This window comes from Chiloscyllium plagiosum, unplaced genomic scaffold (assembly GCF_037043375.1).
Source record: "Chiloscyllium plagiosum isolate Xiang-an unplaced genomic scaffold, Cpla_swu_hap1 HiC_scaffold_3, whole genome shotgun sequence".
NCBI lineage: Eukaryota > Metazoa > Chordata > Chondrichthyes > Orectolobiformes > Hemiscylliidae > Chiloscyllium > Chiloscyllium plagiosum.
The window spans coordinates 35,559,126-35,577,914 of NW_028270141.1; the positions used below are offsets into that span (position 1 = coordinate 35,559,126).

The following is an 18,789-nucleotide window of genomic DNA, read 5'->3' on the forward strand; positions in this document are numbered from 1 at the left end:
CTTAAACTTATTCCGTCTAAGTTTGGACACCCTCACCCCAGGGAAAATACAATATCCATGTCCCTCAAGATTTTATAAACCTCTATAAGGTCACCCCTCAACCTCCAATGTTGTAGGCAAAATAGCCCTGGCTGATTCAGCTTCTCCCTATAGCACAAACCCAGTGCTATAGGGAGTATATTAGCCCCCTTCTAATTCAGGTGCAATCTGTCCTTCTTAAACAGATTAGTTCTACCTCAGAAGAGATTCCAATGATCCAAAAATATGAATCCTTCTGCCCTGCACCACCTGCTCTGCCACGTATTCATCTGTTCAATCCTCCTATTGCTATCTTCACTAGCTCGTGACACGGAGTAATCCAAATATTATCAGCCTTGAGGACTTCCTCTTTTTAAATTTGTGCCTAACTTCCTATATTCTCTCCTCAGAATCTCATCCTTTTCTCATCCTATGTCATTAGTTCCAATGTGTACAATCACCTCCTGCTGGTCCCTCTCCCCTTTGAAAATATTCTGCACTCTCTCTCTCCTGGCACCGTTCTGATATCTCTCTCAGCCACAGAAGCGCGTGTCTGTGCTTCTGATTAGAGAATCACCGTTCACAATCGATTCCTTGGAACTTGGCATACCCCTCGTCACATTAGAGCCAGCTTTGTTACTAGAAACCTGACTGTCAGTGCTACATTGTCCTGAGAGTCCATCACCCACTACATTTCCCAAAACAACACATTTGTTTGAGATTGGGATAGCCACAGGAGACTCCTGAACTAATCGTCAGTAACGTGGAAACTCTCCCTAATCTCCCACATCTGACAGGAAGTGCACATCACTCCACTAAAGGCCATATTTGCACCTTAACAATTTATAGACCCAGAAAGTAGCCCTGCTCTAAAAACATTGCTCCATGCTAACTTAGTATCTCTATTTCTATGTTTTTTAAAGTTTAATCAGAGATAGATCTCAGTAGAAACATGTAAGTGAAAAATAACCCACTCTACCTGTTGTTGTAGATTTACAAAAATAGTAAGACTTAAAAACTAGCCACTTAGCTGCTCCAGTGCTGTGAGCTCTCCCACACAGGTTTCTCCAAGGTCAGCTGTGAATTTCGCTGTTTGGGGTTCATCTCAGAAAAAATAAACAATGTCCAAAGATGTAATCAAACAGAGGCAGTTAGCTGTGTAGCTTCACTGTTGGGTCAAACAGCTTTGCAGGTTTATTGTTCTACTTGATTCACTTCCCATATAGTTACTACATTTGTCACTCTTCCTCCTTTTTAAAATGCAATTTGTTTGACATTTTTTCCAAAGTTCCAAAGCAATTTATAAAACAGTAATTACTCTTCCTAGAACTTGAGGAAATCAGCTTCAATTCTTAAAATATCTATTAAATAAAAAACAGCTCCTACAGCCACATGTTTTTTTTTTGAGATTAGATTAGATTACTTAGTGTGGAAACAGGCCCTTCGGCCCAACAAGTCCACACCGACCCGCCGAAGCGCAACCCACCCATACCCCTACATTTACCCCTTACCTAACACTACGGGCAATTTAGCATGGTCAATTCACCTGACCTGCACATCTTTGGACTGTGGGAGGAAACCGGAGCACCCGGAGGAAACCCACACAGACACGGGGAGAACGTGCAAACTCCACACAGTCAGTCGCCTGAGGCGGGAATTGAACCCGGGTCTCTGGCGCTGTGAGGCAGCAGTGCTAACCACTGTGCCACCGTGCCGCCCACACGGTGTTATTTCTCCCTATCTTCCATCTTGGATTACACAGAATACAACTTTGGATTTAGAGTCAAACTTGTAATTTTGCACAATGCGATGCACATCTGCAGCAGTTTATAGTTTAAATTTAGTTTATACAGGGTACATCTCTATGACTGTATGACTATAAGCTTACATACAATGTTTCAAGTTAAGTTGTCCTGTTTGAGTTGTGTGTATATTATACAATATAAAACTTCATTATTTGTAAAGACTTAATCTGGATTTAAAAGGCTAGTCTTTTGACTATATTTATTCTGATCAACTTGGTAAACCCAGGAATTAATGTTTTAAATTTCTGAAATGCCATTGCTCTTTACTTCACTAAGTTATACCTCAAGGAACTTATTTAACTTCATTCCAAATGATGTAATCATGATGAGCTATGCAATGAATTAAAGTTTGCAAGAGTTTTCAGTTTCATTTTGCAACATTGTTTGTTCTGTATAAAGTGGAGATTTTACAAACCAGTTCTCTACCAGTGTAAAAGTGTCAAAATACAATTGTGCAATCTATTGGTGTCAAATATGTGTATGTTGAAATGGATCCTAACTGAAAAAGGAAACTGAAATTGGAATGCAGGAAGAAAACTAAACCTGCAATTTGGAAATCAGAACTTCTAGATAGACTGAAAGTGGTTCATACTATATTAGCAGTGCAGAGCCATTCAAACTTGGTAGTATCATTTGAATTGTCCCAGTAGTAATTTGAACAGAGAAGCTTTTCGGATGCTGCCTGAATTGCTGTGCTCTTCCAGCACCACTGATCCAGAATCTGGTTTCCAGCATCTGCAGTCATTGTTTTTACCTAGGTAATTTGAACAAGTCGGAGCCCAGATCTAGATGCTGAGAGTGATCTCCTGTACCTGTTACTTGAAGATAACATTGGTGGAACTGTGCAATTCTCTGGTATACTATTTGTGGCGAAGACTCTGTGCCTGGAGCTGAGGTCAGTTGTGCACAGCTGTCAACTGAGGTAGAGCTACATCCTGCAAAAGGGGCCAGAGCTCTTCAAGGGGGAGATACCTTTTTTTAAATTTAAAATACAGGATTATTGCTGGCCAGGCAAGTATTTGTTATCCATTCCTAATTGTCCCTGAGATAGAGCTGCCACCTTGAAATGTTGCGGTCCATGTGATGTAGATACAACTGCAGTGCTGTTAGGAGGGAGTTACAGAATTTTGACCCAGTTCTTAGTGAAGGAAAGGCAATATAGTTCTATGTTTGAATGGCTTGGAGGCGAACATGTGCATGGAATATGGTAGTGTACCCATGTATCTGCTGTCCCTGATCTGGTAGTACAGGTCGTGGGTTTGGAAGATCATGGCAAAGGCATGGATGAGTTGTTACTATGCACCTTGTAGATGGTACTTGCTGCTGCTGTGTGTTGATGGTAGAGGAAATTAATTTTAAAGGTCTTAGATGGGATGCCAATTAAATGGGTTGCTTTTCCTGGGTGGTGTTGAGCTTCTTGTGTTGTTCATGGTGTACTTATGCAGATAAGTGCATCGTGATCCATCACGTTCCTGACTTATGCCTTGTAGATAGAAAGCAGGCATGGGCAAGATAGGACGTGAGTTCTTCACCACAGAATCCTTCTCTTCAGAATTACTCTTGTAGTAACCATATTTATATAGCTAGCTTACTTCAGCTACGGGTCAGTGGTAAACCCAAGATGTTGTTAGTGGATTCATTAGTAATGCCATTGAATGTTAGGGGCATAGATTAAATTCTGTCTTGGAGGTGATTATTGCCTAAAACCTAGGACAAGTGGCTGAAGTGTTCGTGAGGGAGCATTTTGGGACCAGTGATTGTTGTTCTGTTAGTTTTAAAATCGTTATGGAAAAAGATAGGCCTTGTATAAAATTTAAAGTTCTAGATTGGAGCAGAGCAATTTTGACTGTATGAGACACAAACTTTTAAAAGTTGATTGGGGTAGACTATTTGCAGGTAAAGGGATAACTGACATGTTGGAGGCTTTCAAAAATGAGATAACAAGAATTCAGAGGCAGAATGTTTCTGTCAGAGTGAAAGGTAAGTCTAGTAGGAGTAGGGAACATTCAATGTCTCTATTCATCCAGTACTGATCAAGAATGGAAACATACGTCAGGTATAGACAACTGGGATCAAATTAATCTCTTGAGGGATAAAGTCTAAAGTGATTCTAGAACTACATTAAGGGCAAACAAACAACTAGAGCGAAAGGAGGGTCCCTTAAAGAATAACGAGGTTATCTGTGGACCGAAAGAGACAGGTGAAAAACGAACACATTTTTTTGGGTGTATTTACTTTGGAGAAAGACATGGAAGCTAGGGATCTCAGCAAAATAAATAGTGATGTCTTGCAAACCGACCACATTACAGAGGTAGAGATGCTGGAGGCCTTAAAAAGCATATAGTGAGGAAATTGCCAGGCCCATACCTGAGAAATTTGTCTCATCTACACCAGGAAGTGAAGTGCAGAGCGCTGGAGGGTGGTTAATATTGTGTCTTTATTTAAGAAGGTCTTCTTATAGAGGTATATAAAATCATGAAAGGCATAGATTAGTTAGATAGCTGATAACTATTCTCCAAGGTAGAGGAGTCTAAAACTAGAGGATGTAGGTTTAAAGTGATGGGGGAGAGATGCAAAAGAGTCCAGAGGAGCAGTTTTTTTCACACATTGTGGTGATTGCCTGGAATGGACGGCCAGCGGTAGTGGTGGAAGTGAATATCATTTCATCATTTAAGAAACATGTAGACAGGTAAATGGATGGCATAGCTATGGAGGAATATAGACTAAATGCATACAAATAGGACTAGTTTAAATTGTGAAAATCGGACAGCGTGGGCAAGTTGAGGCGATAGGCCTGTTTCCATGCTGTCAATCTATGACTCTAAGAAAGACTCAAGCTGAAGCCTGGAACTGTAGACCTGTAAGTCTGACACTTGTGATGGCTAAGTTGTTGGAGAGAATTCTGAGAGCTAGGATGTACATCAGCAAGACCTGATTAGAGATAATCAGCATGGCTTTGTGTGTGGAAAATTGTGTCTCGAACTTAACTGAGTTTTTTGAGGATGTGACCAGAAGATAAATGAAGGTAGAGCGGTAGATGTTGTCTGTTGACTTTAGTAAGGCTTTGACAAGGTTTCACGTGGTAGACTCATTAGTAAAGTTAGATCAGTTGGATAGGATTCAGGGAAAGTTTGCCAGTTGGACACAAAATTGGCTTATTAATAGGAAACAGAGGGTGATGGTGGGGGGGTTGTTATTCGGACTGGAACGCTGTGACCAGCTGGCCTCTGAAGCTTTTTGCCACAGACTGCTCTCCACCCCTTGTTCAATCGCTCGCTATCTCAAAATAAATCAGGACAAAATATACCTCTTAAAGCCTTAACATTGCCACAAGAGACCTGGGGGTTCAGGTACATAGTTCCTTGAAAGTTGCAACACAAGTAGACAGGGCGGTGAAGAGGACATTTGGCACACTCGTCTATGTTGGTCACAGCATTGAGTTGGGATGTCATGTTGTAGTTGAACAGGATGTTGGTGAGGCCACTTTTGGAGTTCTATAGGAAGGATATTATTAAGTTGAAGAGAGTGCAGAAAAAGGTTTATAAGGATGTTACTGGGACTGGAGGGTTTGAGTTATAAGGAGAGGCTGATTGGCTGGTACTTTTTTCACTGGAGCATAGGAGGTTGAGGGGTGACCATATCGAGGTTTATAAAATCATGAGGGGCCCAGATAAGGTGAATAGCAAAGGTCTTTTCCCACAGGTGGGGGAGTTCAAAACTAGGATGCATACTTTTAAGGCAAGAGCAGAAAGGTTTTAAAAGGATTTGAGGGGCAACCTTTTCCCACAGAGGGTGGTGCAGTTGGTAGATGCAGATACAGTTACAGCATTTAAAAGACATTTGGACAGGTATGTGAATAGGAAAGGTTTAGAGAGAAATGAGCCAAAAGCAGGCAAGTGGGTCTAGTTTGAGAAACACGGTCTGCATGGACACTCATTGTTCAAATTCCTCAGTTTTAAACCATGGAAATATTGTGACTTCCTTTTGTTTAGTAAACAACTGATTTCTGATTTTTTTTTAAAGAAGTTTCTGCCAAGACTGCAACACCAGAAACATTATTTTGCTGATTCAGTTATTAAATGAGTATCAGCTAGGAAGTATAAAGCATTGTTGTTTAGTTTAGCACTAACATATATAGAACACATACGTGATCTAATAGAAATTCCTCTGTCCATGTTTCCTCTCTTAATCCACACCAAATTAAAATTTCTTGCAGATTACGGGCTACAATGCTCAAAATTAATGTAGTATTTCAGCCTGTTATATTTCATGGGACGTATGTGTTCAAGCAACTCTCAAATTCCCTTCCTTTATGCTCCATACCTTTCCCCCTCAGCTGCATTTTAATTCATTCTCTTCCTTACCAAATTTTTGTTAAAAGTCTAGTTTGTTGTCCTTCATATTATTGCATTTATTTGGACAATCAGTGTTTGCAAGCTTTTCAAACAAGCATTAAAACTATTCTCTGACTCCATCTCATTTCATTGCTGAGTCTGAACCAAACTGCCTGCAACCCTGAGATTTCTATTTGGTCCTGAGTTGTGATTTTGACTGTATTTTCTCTTTACCAAATCATTTAGTTTAATTTCTAATTAATCGCCCATTTAGACCCTCTATTCAGCTTACCTACAGCTGAGACCTTCAGTACTTGCTCCAAGTAACTAATAAGAGCAATTCGTTCTTCTGTTAGCAGGTAGACAGTGAAAAAGATAACTATACTGGTGTCATTGCTGAAGAAAACGAAGGGTCTGATGAAGCAAACCTTCAGGTAGTAACCTTTGTTCATTTTAAAATCATTGAAATTAATTTCCCATATTGAAGCACACTACCAGAACTACAGAGTACATCTTCATTTACGAAGAAATTCTATTTAACAATCTTTAATAGAAGCCTAGTTGTGTTGTTGGATCATGATTGTTAACAGTTTATGCAGTGACATTGTATGTAAAAATGCTTGTGAAATAGGAAGAAAAGGAAAAAAAATATATTAGTACAGTATCTTCCACCACTTGAGAGTATCCCAAAGTGCTTTACATGCAATTAACGATGGAATATCATTATTGTACTGTAACAGAATCTGGCAAACAGCATTGTACAATGTCCAGATAATTTGTTTTAACATATTGGAAGCATCTCAGAAAAAAACTTCTAATCAAATGTCTATTCTCATTGGAGGGAGGTTTCATAAACTTTAAAACAAAAAGGTGAATTTTACCTGTCACAATCTCAGGTTCTATCAACTAAAGATTTGCAGCTAAAGGTTTACTGTGACATGTCACTATTATGGTAAGAAACATGTATCTAAGTCCCATAAATGGCAATCCGTTGGATGCCTAATTACTCCATTTTTAGTAGTAGCAGTCAAGCGAACTTCCTGAGCTTCAAAAAAAAGTGCTACATGATTCTTTTCCCATTTGCTTGCTCAGATAGACACCATGGTAGCAAGTTTTCAGAAGGTTTGTAGCTCGGGTTGAGGTTCTGGATGTAGGTTTGCTCGCTGACAAACCTTCCAATTCAGCGAGCAAACCTACATCCAAACAATGGTTTCAGGTCCCATCTGAAATCCGGCCACACTAATGATGAAACGTTTCATGTGAGTCAGTTTACAGATTGGTACTTGAATTCTTGATCTACAAACTCAGGTGAAATTGCAAACAAATGGATAAAAATAATGTAACTGTAGTCAAATTGGAAATATTTAATTGTTCTGAATCAACACAGATGATTGACATCTTAACTAAGTTTAGCTCTCATCTCTGTTTGCTTATTGAATCACTTGTATTTCATTGAATTTTAATCCAACCGCGTATCATATCAAGCAAGAGGTTGCTGTATAAACACCTAGTTTTTGGACAATCAAGTAAATCAATATTTAATAAAGAAGTAAAAGGTTTCTGTGATGACAGATATAAACCATAACTGCTGATGTCTGGAATAGGAATTAATATTGAGTGTCATTTAGCATATAGGTTCTTACGTTGTGAAGAACAAATTGAAAGGACATTATTCAAATTTCAGGAAAATATTTCCACACAAACTTGTCAAAATTGGAGGTCTAGGCTTAAGGTTTTCATTCAATTCTCCATACTTGTATTGACAGGAGAACATCAGTGAGTAATCCAAAAGTTTATCAAATGTCATTTTGTGAACTAATACACATCAAAGGATAACAAGATGAAAACAGATGTTCACTATAATTCACTATGCAAATTTGTCTAGAAAATTGTTCAAATTGAGAGGAGGAATTGTTAATTTTACTACAAATCATTAGGAAGCTTGTAGAAAGCTGTAACTGATAAGTGAGAGGTAGTACATTGTGGCAGGAAGAATGAGGAGGTCACATAGTCTTCGGAAAATAAATGCCTTGGTGATGTACAGATCATTAAAAGTAACAATGTAGGTTTTGAGGACCATTTTCAACAAAGCACTGGGCTTTATTGCAGAGAGCTAGAATTAGAAAAAAAAACTGAAGTTATATTAAACTTGTGAAAAATCATTCTAAGGCAACATTTGAGGTACTAGGAATCTTCTAGTTTCCATTTAAGGAGGATGTAGAGAGTCTAGAGAAAATTCAAAAAGTTGTTTACTAGAATGCTAATAGAACTAAGGTACTATATTTGCACAAGGAAAACAATGGCTTCGGATCATTTCTCTTAAAAAGTGGAGACAGGTTAATCTTGATAGACATCTTTAAGCATATGAAAGAGTTTTTCAGTTTTCAAGGTGACATCTTCAATTATATATGTTTTAATCAAGGATGACAGATTATCTAAAAGAGTCAAGGATTAACGTCATTTATTACAGAGCAACACTTGAAAATGTAATATGTAATCAGAACAGAGATATGACCAGAATCAGATGAAAACATTTACCAGTCCCAGATCAGATGAGTGGATGGTGTGAGGTAGACCAGATAGAAGATGTTCATCATGACAGCTCTATTCTGTCAGTGCTGGCAGGGTGCTATAGGAAGTTTGAAATTAATGAAGTAAAGACCTATTTCTACAGCACTACTATTTCTCAGAATTCCTTAACACCGTTATCTCTCACAGTTAGTCATATAATTTATGGCACAGGAAGATATGTTACCTATTTTACGAACTGCATTGTGAAAACTCCCAATTGTAACATTTTTTTCAGGTAGTAGAGCCAATGAGTCGCTGATGGTTGGTGTTGCCTTTTGTTGTTGTTGTTTCTTCTTTTCTTTCACATTGGCTGGATTGTAGTATTACCAATTGTGCACCCACACAGAAAATAATGGCTGTTGCTTCTTGAATTATTTCATGTTGCTTTTGCAATACTATGCCACCTGTGATTACATTACATGTCTTTTTATTTGTGAATAGTCTACCCATAACACAAGGGTTCAGTGTGTGCATTCTGCACTTACTGCTGTTACAGTTCATTGAACCCTATTTTGATACTGTCTTTTCAATGAGCAACATGAAAATGAAGTTGGACGTATACAGCAAAAGGAAACATTTTGCACTCCTATGGGGAAGAAACATACGGGTGGCACTAATTGCATTGTTCTGAGCTACATGAATTTATGAAGTGTTGTCACAAAGTACATTTTACCACAAGAAAAACAAGTAACTAATAAATATTTTTGCTTTTTCTTAAATTTGAGAACACAGGTTTAATTATGGCATAGGTGAATCATACTTAATATTTATATGGAGGTGTCAATCTTCTTTTCAAGGAGGAACTTGATGTGTTTCGAGCCCAATGGATGTCTGAGCTGAATCCAAATGGAAGCTCCAATGGATCTGGCATGGAGCCTGGTAACGTCTCTGGCAAGAAATTTTCTTTCAAGTCTTCAGGTATAAAGAGAAAACAGGAGCTTGCTTGTGAAGAAAAGGTATTGTGATAATCCTTATGAAATATTTCATGCCTAATTGTTTTGGGTCTGGAAATTATAACCACTAAGAGCAAATAGAACATTACAGTGCAGTACAGGTCCTTCGGCCCTCGATGGTTTCACAGGTTAGCGCAACAATCTGAAGCCCATCTAACCTATGCTATTCCATTAATGTCCATTTACATGTCCTGAAAGTTGGCGAGTCTACTACTGTTGTAGGCCAGACATTCCATGTCCTTACTATTCTGAGTAAAAAATCTACCTCTGACATCTGTCCAATTTCTGTCACCCCTCAGTTTAAAGCTATGTCCCCTCGTGCTAGCCATTACTATCTGAGGAAAAAGGCTCTCGCTGTCCACCCTATCTAATCCTCTGGTCATCTTGTATGTCTCTATTAAGTCACCCCTTAACCTCCTTCTCTCTAATAAAACAGCCTCAAGTCCCCCAGCCTTTCCTCATAAGACCTTCCCTCCATACCAGGCTATATCCTTGTAAATCTCCTCTGCATCCTTTCCAGTGTTTCCATGTCTTTCCTATCATGTGGCGACCAGCACTATATGCAATACTCCAAGTGCGGCAGAGTTTTGAACAGCTGCAACATGACCTCATGGCCCCGAAACTCAGTCCTTCTACCAATAAAAGCTAACAAACTGTACACCTTCTTAACAGCCCTATCAACCCGGGTGGGCAACTTTCAGTGATCTATACACATGGACACCGAGATCTCTCTGCTCATCCACACTACCAAGAATCTTACCATTAATCCAGTACTCTGTATAGGCAAAAGTATTCCTGAGGAAGAGCTTTTGCCCGAAACGTTGATTGTCGTGCTCCTCGGATGCTGCCTGACCTGCTGTGCTTTTCCAGCACCACACTCTTGACCTAGTATTCTCTATTCCTCTTACTCCTTCCAAAGTGAATAACCTAATACTATTCCGCATTAAACTCCATTTGCCACCTCTCAGCCCAGCTCTGCAGCTTATCTATGTCCCTCTGTAACCTGCTACATCCTTCTGCAACTCCACTGAATTTAGTGTTTTCTGCAAGTTTACTAACCCATCCTTCTACACCCTCATTCAGGTAATTTATAAAAATGACAAACAGCAGTTGTCCCAAAACAGATCCTTGTGGTACACCACTAGTAACTGAACTCCAAGAGGAACATTTCCCATCAACCACCACCTTCTGTCTTCTTTCAGCTAGCCAATTTCTGATCCTAACTGCAAAATCACCCTCAATCCTATGCCTCTGTATTTTCTGCAATAGCCTACAATGGGGAAGCTTATCAAACACTTCACTAAAATCCTTAGACACCACATCAACCACTTTACCCTCATCCACCTGTTTGGTCACCTTCTCAAAAAACTCAATAAGGTTTGTGAGGCACGACCGACCCTTCACAAAATTGTTGACTATCGCTAATCAATTTATTCCTCTCTAGATGGTTATACATCCTATCTCGGATTCCTTTTCCATAACTTTACCCACAACCGAAGTAAGGCATACTGGTCTATAATTATCAGGGTTGTCTCTAATATCCTTTTGAATAAGGGAACAACATTTGCTATCCTCCAGTCTTCTGGCACTATTCCTGTAGACAATGACAACATAAAGATCAAAGCCAAAGGCTTGGCAATCTCCTCCCAATTTCCCAGAGAATCCTAGGATAAATCCCATCTGGCCCAGGGGACTTACCTACTTTCACACTGTCCAGATTGCTAACACTTCCTCCTTATGAACCTCAATCCCATCTAGTCGAATAGTCTGTATCTGAGTATTCTCCTCGACAACAATGTCTTTTTCCTGGGTGAATACTGACGAAAAATATTCATTTAGCGCCTCTTCTATCTCTTCAGACTTCACGCACAATGAATAGTTTTTTTCTTATCCTTGATACAACACATTGTTCAGTGTAACATAAAATTGCATTATACACAACTTGTATATCTTTATGTCTGGAAGAAATGGGCGGGGCTGAGTGGTTGTGACTTGACTGAAGTTGAGAGGAAATGAAGATTAAAATTGCTTAGTTGAAATGGGTAGGTAAACAAAAGTGGGCATCTTGAGGAAGTTGTGACGAGGGCCATTTTGAATGAACCAGAGTCTGAACAAAGGGGATCACTAATAATGTCTGCAAAACAATTTACAATATGTCAGCATGGTGGCCAGGTAGATAATCAACTGCGTAGGAGTTAGCTGTCTGAGAGATTTCAGTGGAAACAGGGCAAAGTGACCAGAAGAGGAACCTGAAAGAAGCAGTAAGCCCGGAGATACTGTTACAAACAATCCCCAGGTGATATTTCTGAATTTATTATGGTTCCAGGCAGGATACCCCAAACTATCAAATCCTAGGTGAGGAAGGATGAACTGACTCCCCTTTTTTATTCACCCACTCCATGGTTTGGCTGCAACAAGGTTAATTTAAAAGGATTCCTTACCTTGTGAATGCTTTTTCCGAAGATCAAATTGACTTATATTTCAAAGGAGTCAATTTAACCAGGCTTTCTTAAGTTAAAACAAGAATGAGTACATTAGTTAGTAAACAAAAGTCAAAAACATAACAAAACTTAGATTAGAAATGAGAGACAAGTACAAAAGTTTTTTTTTAAAAAGATGTATAAATCAACATTTGAGTTCTGTAAAGAGTAGACGAGGATTAGTTGCGACTATTATGTTGGGTGATACCTGTGTTGTTGGCATTGTAGTTGAGCTGTGGATTTCAGGATTTGAGTAACATGCAGGATAGATAAAAGGGAACCAGTAGATGTAATATATTTGGATTTCCAAAAGACATTCAATAAGATACTACATTTAAGGATGACTTAATAAAATAAGAGCCCATCATGTTTAGCTAGTATAATAGTATGCTTGGAGGATTAGCTAACTAATAAAATAGAGAGTTGAGGTAAGAGGGGTATTTTCAAGACGGCAACCTGGAACTAATGGAGTGCCATAGAGATCAGTGCTGAAACCCCAATTATTTATAATATATATTAATGTCTTAGATGAGGAAGGTGAATGTACTATAGTTAAATATGTGGATGACACAAAAATAGGTGAAAAGGCAATATGTGAGGATGACACAAAAATTCTACGAGGGATATAGGCAGTCAAACACTTGACAATCTAACGTGGGAAAATATGAAGTGGTGCATTTTGGCAGGCAGAATATAGCAGCTTAATTGGAGAAAGCAGCAGCACTAGCGTACAATTTTAGCAGGTAATAGGGGAAAGTAAATAGAGTGATGGCCTTTATTTCAGTTGAAAAGTATGGAATATAATATAAGGAAAACCCCTGAATCAACCCCAAGCTTGATTCAGACTACACATGGAATACTGTGAAAAGTTTTGGTCTTTATCTAAAGAAAGCTATACTGCACTGGAAGTACTCATCCCAAGAAAACTCAACAGGTTGATTCTGGATGTGGAGGGATTTTCTCATGAGGACAGATTGGGTAGATTGGGCCTGTACCCATTAGAGCTTAAAATAATGACAGGTGCCCTTATTGAAGCACACAAGACTTTTAGTAAGCTTGACAGAATAGATGCTGAGATTTTTTTTTTTCCCCTCATGGGAAGTTTAAAACCAGAGGGCAAAATCTCAGAGTAAGAGGTCGCCCATTTAAGACAGAGATAGGGAGGATTTCTCCTCTGAGGGCCTTGAAATTGGAATTCTTTAGCGCAGAGGTCTATAAATGCTGACTCATTGACTGAATTCAAGACTCAAATGGACAGATTTATAATCAATGAAGGAAGTAAAGGTCATAGGGAAAAGACTGGAAAGTGGAACTGAGGCTTATTGAATCATTCATAATCTCAGTGATTGGAGGAGCATGACTCACTAGGCCAAATAGTCTAGTTTTGCTCCTGTGTCTTATGGTCATCTTTTCTGGGAGGGTGAAACACAAATATGTCTTTAAATGCCTGTCCCCGCTCTGGAATATAACAGGAAATGTTTTCCCACTGAGACGTGCTTCTGTCTTATGCAATCTCTATCTCTTTGAAGTTTCCTTGGCACAGTATAGGGTGCAGCATCTTTGCTTTGCAGGATAACTGTGATTCTTATGCTCTGTTTCATTTCAACAGTGGCTGGCTTTCAGTACTCAGAGCAGAGGAGCATCTTTTCCTTTTTTTAACCTGCAATGCAGTGGCATTTAATACCTGTCCTCAAGTTGTGACCTTCACAGCACACTAGTACACTAACATATAGACCAGAGATTGCAGTTCATTTTTAACCAAGTTCTGTATTTTCCTGTGAGGGTGAAACACAAATATGTCTTGAAACTCATGTCCCCACTCTGGAATATAACAGGAAATGTTTTCACGCTGAGTGGTGCTTCTGCCTTATGAAATCTCTATCTCTTTGAAGCTTCCTTGGCACAGTATAGGGTGCAGCATCCAGGGTGTTCACACAGTGAATTACATACTTCAAAGCTGCATTATCAACCAGGCTTGCCTTGGCTTGTAGTTGAAATAGAACACATCTTGCCCAAAAGTTCAATATGTTTGTGAGTAAGTTTGGAGTTCTGATCCATTATCATGACAAAATCAGAGGGGAGATAAACTAAATGTTTCAGCGTCAGAAGCTTAAGGATCAGTCAGAATTGGAAGCAGACAATGATTTTGAGGTGTTGCCACTGCTGATTTCAGTACAAAGGATGAAAACATTGTGACTCTTTTGCATTTGATATCACAAACAATCAGCAACATTTAAAATTGGTCATTTCTCAATTATGATAACTATATTTCCAACTCTATTCTTATGCTTATAATGAATATCAGCATTAATAATTAATTATTTCAACAGTAGCCATTATCAATATAGAGTCATAGAGATGTACAGCATGGAAACAGTCCCTTCGGTCCAACCCGTCCATGCCAACCAGCTATCCCAACCCAATCTAGTATATCTTGAAAAATCAGGAATGAACTGATTGTGAAATGCAAACAAAATTTGAATTGAATCTTAACTTAATATTGCAGACAAACCTTGCAGCCAAATCCGAACCTTCAACTATTTCTGGCCAAGTATCTTGTATTGCTTCCAAACCTTGTCCACAAGTGTAATAACTGACCTGTATACCTATGTACGTTGCAGGCCAAAGAACTGTTCCTGAAAGCAGTTGAACAAGAACAGAATGGAGCAGTCTATGAAGGTAATCTGTATATTTATCACTTGTGTTTTAAGCCAGAAAGGGGCCATTTGTGACTTGTTTTTTTATTTTTGGGGATCCAAGTAGTTTGGATCACCATGCAGATTTTATATCATATTTCCAGCTTTTTTTTTAAAGAAGATATTACAATCTGTTGAAGAAAGATTAAATTGCTCCTTTCCTTGTTTGACCACCACATGATTTGTTTTTGTTTGAAAAGGATATGCTTGCCATTTCAGTGAGTACTTAAATTCTTTGTATGTTGTGATCATAAAAGAAGCATGGGGCAGTTTCTCTTGAGTTTTGATAAAGAAAGCAGTTAGGTTTATTATGCTTAAACCAATCTAGGTAAAATAATAATTTGTGTACCAAATCGTTCTCTCACAGACTTCCAATGTTCTTAATCTCAAATTCACAAATACAGTGTGGAGAATACATTGGCCAAGCACACAAAATGTTTCTGGAAAGAAGTGCATCTCCTTTGGTGATTTCGGGCTTGATTCGATGGTCTCACCGCTTCAAATTTCTCGTTGTAGACGAATGAGTAAACTTCATCCACTCAGTTTGGCTACATAAAACACAATATCTTCACAAAAATATATAAATACTAGTTTTGCAGTCTTAAGATTATCCGAGCGTCAGTATTGTTGGGGGAGAGAGTTCCAGGTTCCCTACCTTTTGTGGGAGGAAGTGCTTCTCATCATTACCAGTGAACAGCCTCTCTGTAACTGTAAGATTCTCACCTCTTTTCTTGGACTCACCATCATACAAAATATTTTGACTCTCTTTACCTTACTGATTTTTTGAATAAGAAATGAAAGCAGAAGTAAGTCAAATGGCCACAAGTCTCAAGACCATAGATAATGGTCAGCTTGATTAGCACTGCTGCCTCACAGAGCCAGGCCCCTGGGTTCAATTCCCACCCCGGGCGACTGTCTATGTGGAATTTGCATGTTCTCCCCTTGTCTGCATGGGTTTCCTCCAGGTGCTCCGGTTTCCTCCCACAATCCAAAAGATCTACAGGTCAGATGTATTGGCCATGCTATATTGCCCAAAATGTTAGGTGCATTAGTCAGGGGTAAATGGAGAGAAATTAGTTATTTTTTGGAGGGTCAGTGTGAACTTGTTGGGCCAAAGGGCCTATTTCCGTACTTTAGGGAATCTAGTCTCATCTAATCTAATTAAAATAATCATCTTCCTCTTTAACACACACTTTCTGTATTCCTTGATTACCTGAGAGATCAAAAATCAGTATATTCCAGACTCGAATTTGTTACTTTATTTACTCCTTCAATGTGGGATTCACTGGCTAGCTAGCATAGAGTGACAGTCACGTGGCATGAAAACAGCATTTATCACCAATTTCTAACTGCCCTGGAGGAAGTGGTGGTGAGTTGCTTTCATGAATCACTGCACCATTGAGATGTAGGGACACACGCAATTAAGAATGGAGTTAAGAAAAAAAATCCAGCATTTCAAGGATATACTTGATAATGGAACCTCCACAACACTCTAGGATAGACAATAACTTTTAATTAACAACCCTTTGAGTGAAGAAATTTTTCCTTACCTCAGTCTAAAATGATAAATCCTTTTATCTTAAACCTTTACCCTACCAGCCCCATTTCCTCTCCAGCAAAGAGGAAAATCTTCCACTGCCCATCCTGTCAAGTCCATTCAGATCCACTCAGAATCATATCTGTTTTAATGAGATTATTTCTTATTCTTCTGAACTCCAGAGGGTAAATGCCCAATTTATTCAAATTCTCTACTATCTCCATGACAAGAATATCCTTTCAAAGATAGACAAAATTGTGATCCCACCAAAATCCTGTTTAATTACAGCAAAGTTTCAGTTTCCTGTAATCAATTTCCTCTAATAATGACCAACATGCCATTTTCTTTCTTAATTGCTCTACCTGAATGCTAACTTTGTGTTCCTTATATGAGTACAACTGAATCTCTGAACATCAACGTTTCAAAGACTTCGAAGATGATTCTTTAAAAAAATGTGCTGCATTTCTACTCTTGCTACCAAGTAAATAATTTCACACTTCCCCATGTTATACTCCATCTGCCATCTTGACATTAACTTAACTCATCGATATTTTTTCACAGCTTATTTGTGTCTTCCTTTTAGCATAAATTGCACCTAGCTTTGTATCATCAGTGAACTTGAATGTATTATTCTCATAACTTCAAGAGAAATGACACAGTAACTGAGCAGTGAAAATCATGTCCAATTTTATCTAACTACTTGCTGTGTGAAGAATTTTTTTCTCACATCACCCATGCTGCTTCTGCACATCACTTCAAAACTTTTTGTTTTAATGATATTACAAAAATAGTGCCAGTATATCTATTTAATGCAGTGAGTTTAAGTTGAATGTTACAGACATCTTGTTCTATGGCCTCCCTGCTCCAAAGACCTTTATCCATCTCTCATTACAATTATTTGGGATTGCCCCACACCAAAATGGTTCCTATTTTGCACATGATTTATTTCCCATTACTACCATTGCTCTCGGTCTCTTTTTTTTCACTTCCCTCGCCCTCCAGTTCCCTGACCTTGGTCCCTCTATGCAGTTACCAGCACTCTGGACTTAATTCACTGCATCTCTGTACTGGCTCCCATTCTGAACTCTCATGGAGGTCCTGGATTCCACCTATTGGCATAAGGTCAGAAATCACACAAAACCAGGTTATAATCGAACAGGTCTATTTGAAATCACAAGCTTTCGGATTGTAGCCCCTTCGTGAGGTGAAGTGAGAGGGAAGCGCACATAACACAAGTTATGGGCAAAAAGATCAAGAGCAGAGAGACCAGAAGATCATACAAGTGGTCTGAGTGTTGAAGAATAACTCTGCAGGTGACAAAAGGGTATTAGATGGTGTGAGTAAAGGATAAATAGCTGAATAACAAGCAAAGGGATGACTTATAATCTGACTAAGTGAGGCAGAGAGATAATTACAAAAAAACATAAGATGGTGCTGAAGACAAACCAAATAAGTGGAATAACATGGAACAAAAACAGAAACTGGAGGAAAAGTCCAGGAGATCCAGCCGCATCTGTGAAGTAAAATCAGAGGAAGGGTCCCCGCTCCTGATTTACAGCATCTCAGTTTTTATTTGACTGGAATAACATGATCGATTAGATTAGGTTATCTGTAGTGTGGAAACGGGCCATTCGGCCCAACAAGCCCACACCAACCCTCCGAAGAGTAACCCCACCCAGACCCATTTCCCTCTGACTATTGCATCTAAGACTATGGGCAATTTAGCATGACCAATTCACCTGACCTGCACATTGTGAACTGTGGGAGGAAACCGGAGCACCCGGAGGAAACCCACGCAAACACAGGGCGAATGAGCAAACTCCACACAGTCAGTCACCCGAGGTAGGAATCAAACCCAGGTCCCTGACGCTGAGAGGCAGCTGTGCTAACCATTGAGCCACCGTGCAGCCCATAGGTGAAAGAGACACATGCTGAGTGTCTAACCAAAGTAAGAAGTAATCCAAAACTGTACAATCTTAATTAAGGTAGAGAGTAACAATTTATTAGTGTGTTGGTGTCAAAACATGAAAGTAAGTGCGGTGGGGTCACATGTAGCACGACATGAACCCAAAACCCAAAATTGAGGCTTTTCTTCACGGGTGTGGAACTTGGCTATCAGTTTCTGCTCAGTGATTCTTCATTGTTATGCATCTTAAAGGCTGCCTTGGAGGACACTTACCTGAAGATCAGAAGCTGAATGACCTTTACTGCTGAAGTGTTCCCCGACTGGGAGGGAACATTCCTATCTGGTGATTGTTGCATGGTGTCCATGCATCAGTTGTCTTAGCGTCTGCATAGTTATGCCTCAGGGCATCTTTGCCTGCAGCATATGAGGCATACTATGCCTCAGGGCATCTTTGCCTGCAGCATATGAGGTGGACAACATTAACCGAGT

At 39.2% G+C, this 18,789-nt stretch overlaps 1 protein-coding gene across 1 annotated transcript in view; it reads left to right on the forward strand.

Moving 5' to 3' along the window:
* The window catches only part of fbxo9 (F-box protein 9), a 95,792-nt gene that overhangs the window by 12,056 nt on the left and 64,947 nt on the right, over positions 1-18,789 (forward strand). The window contains exons 4-6 of the mRNA XM_043679725.2: positions 6,514-6,591; positions 9,526-9,684; positions 14,783-14,840. Coding sequence (XP_043535660.1) covers positions 6,514-6,591; positions 9,526-9,684; positions 14,783-14,840 — 295 coding nt within the window. The remainder of the gene's footprint in view (positions 1-6,513; positions 6,592-9,525; positions 9,685-14,782; positions 14,841-18,789) is intronic.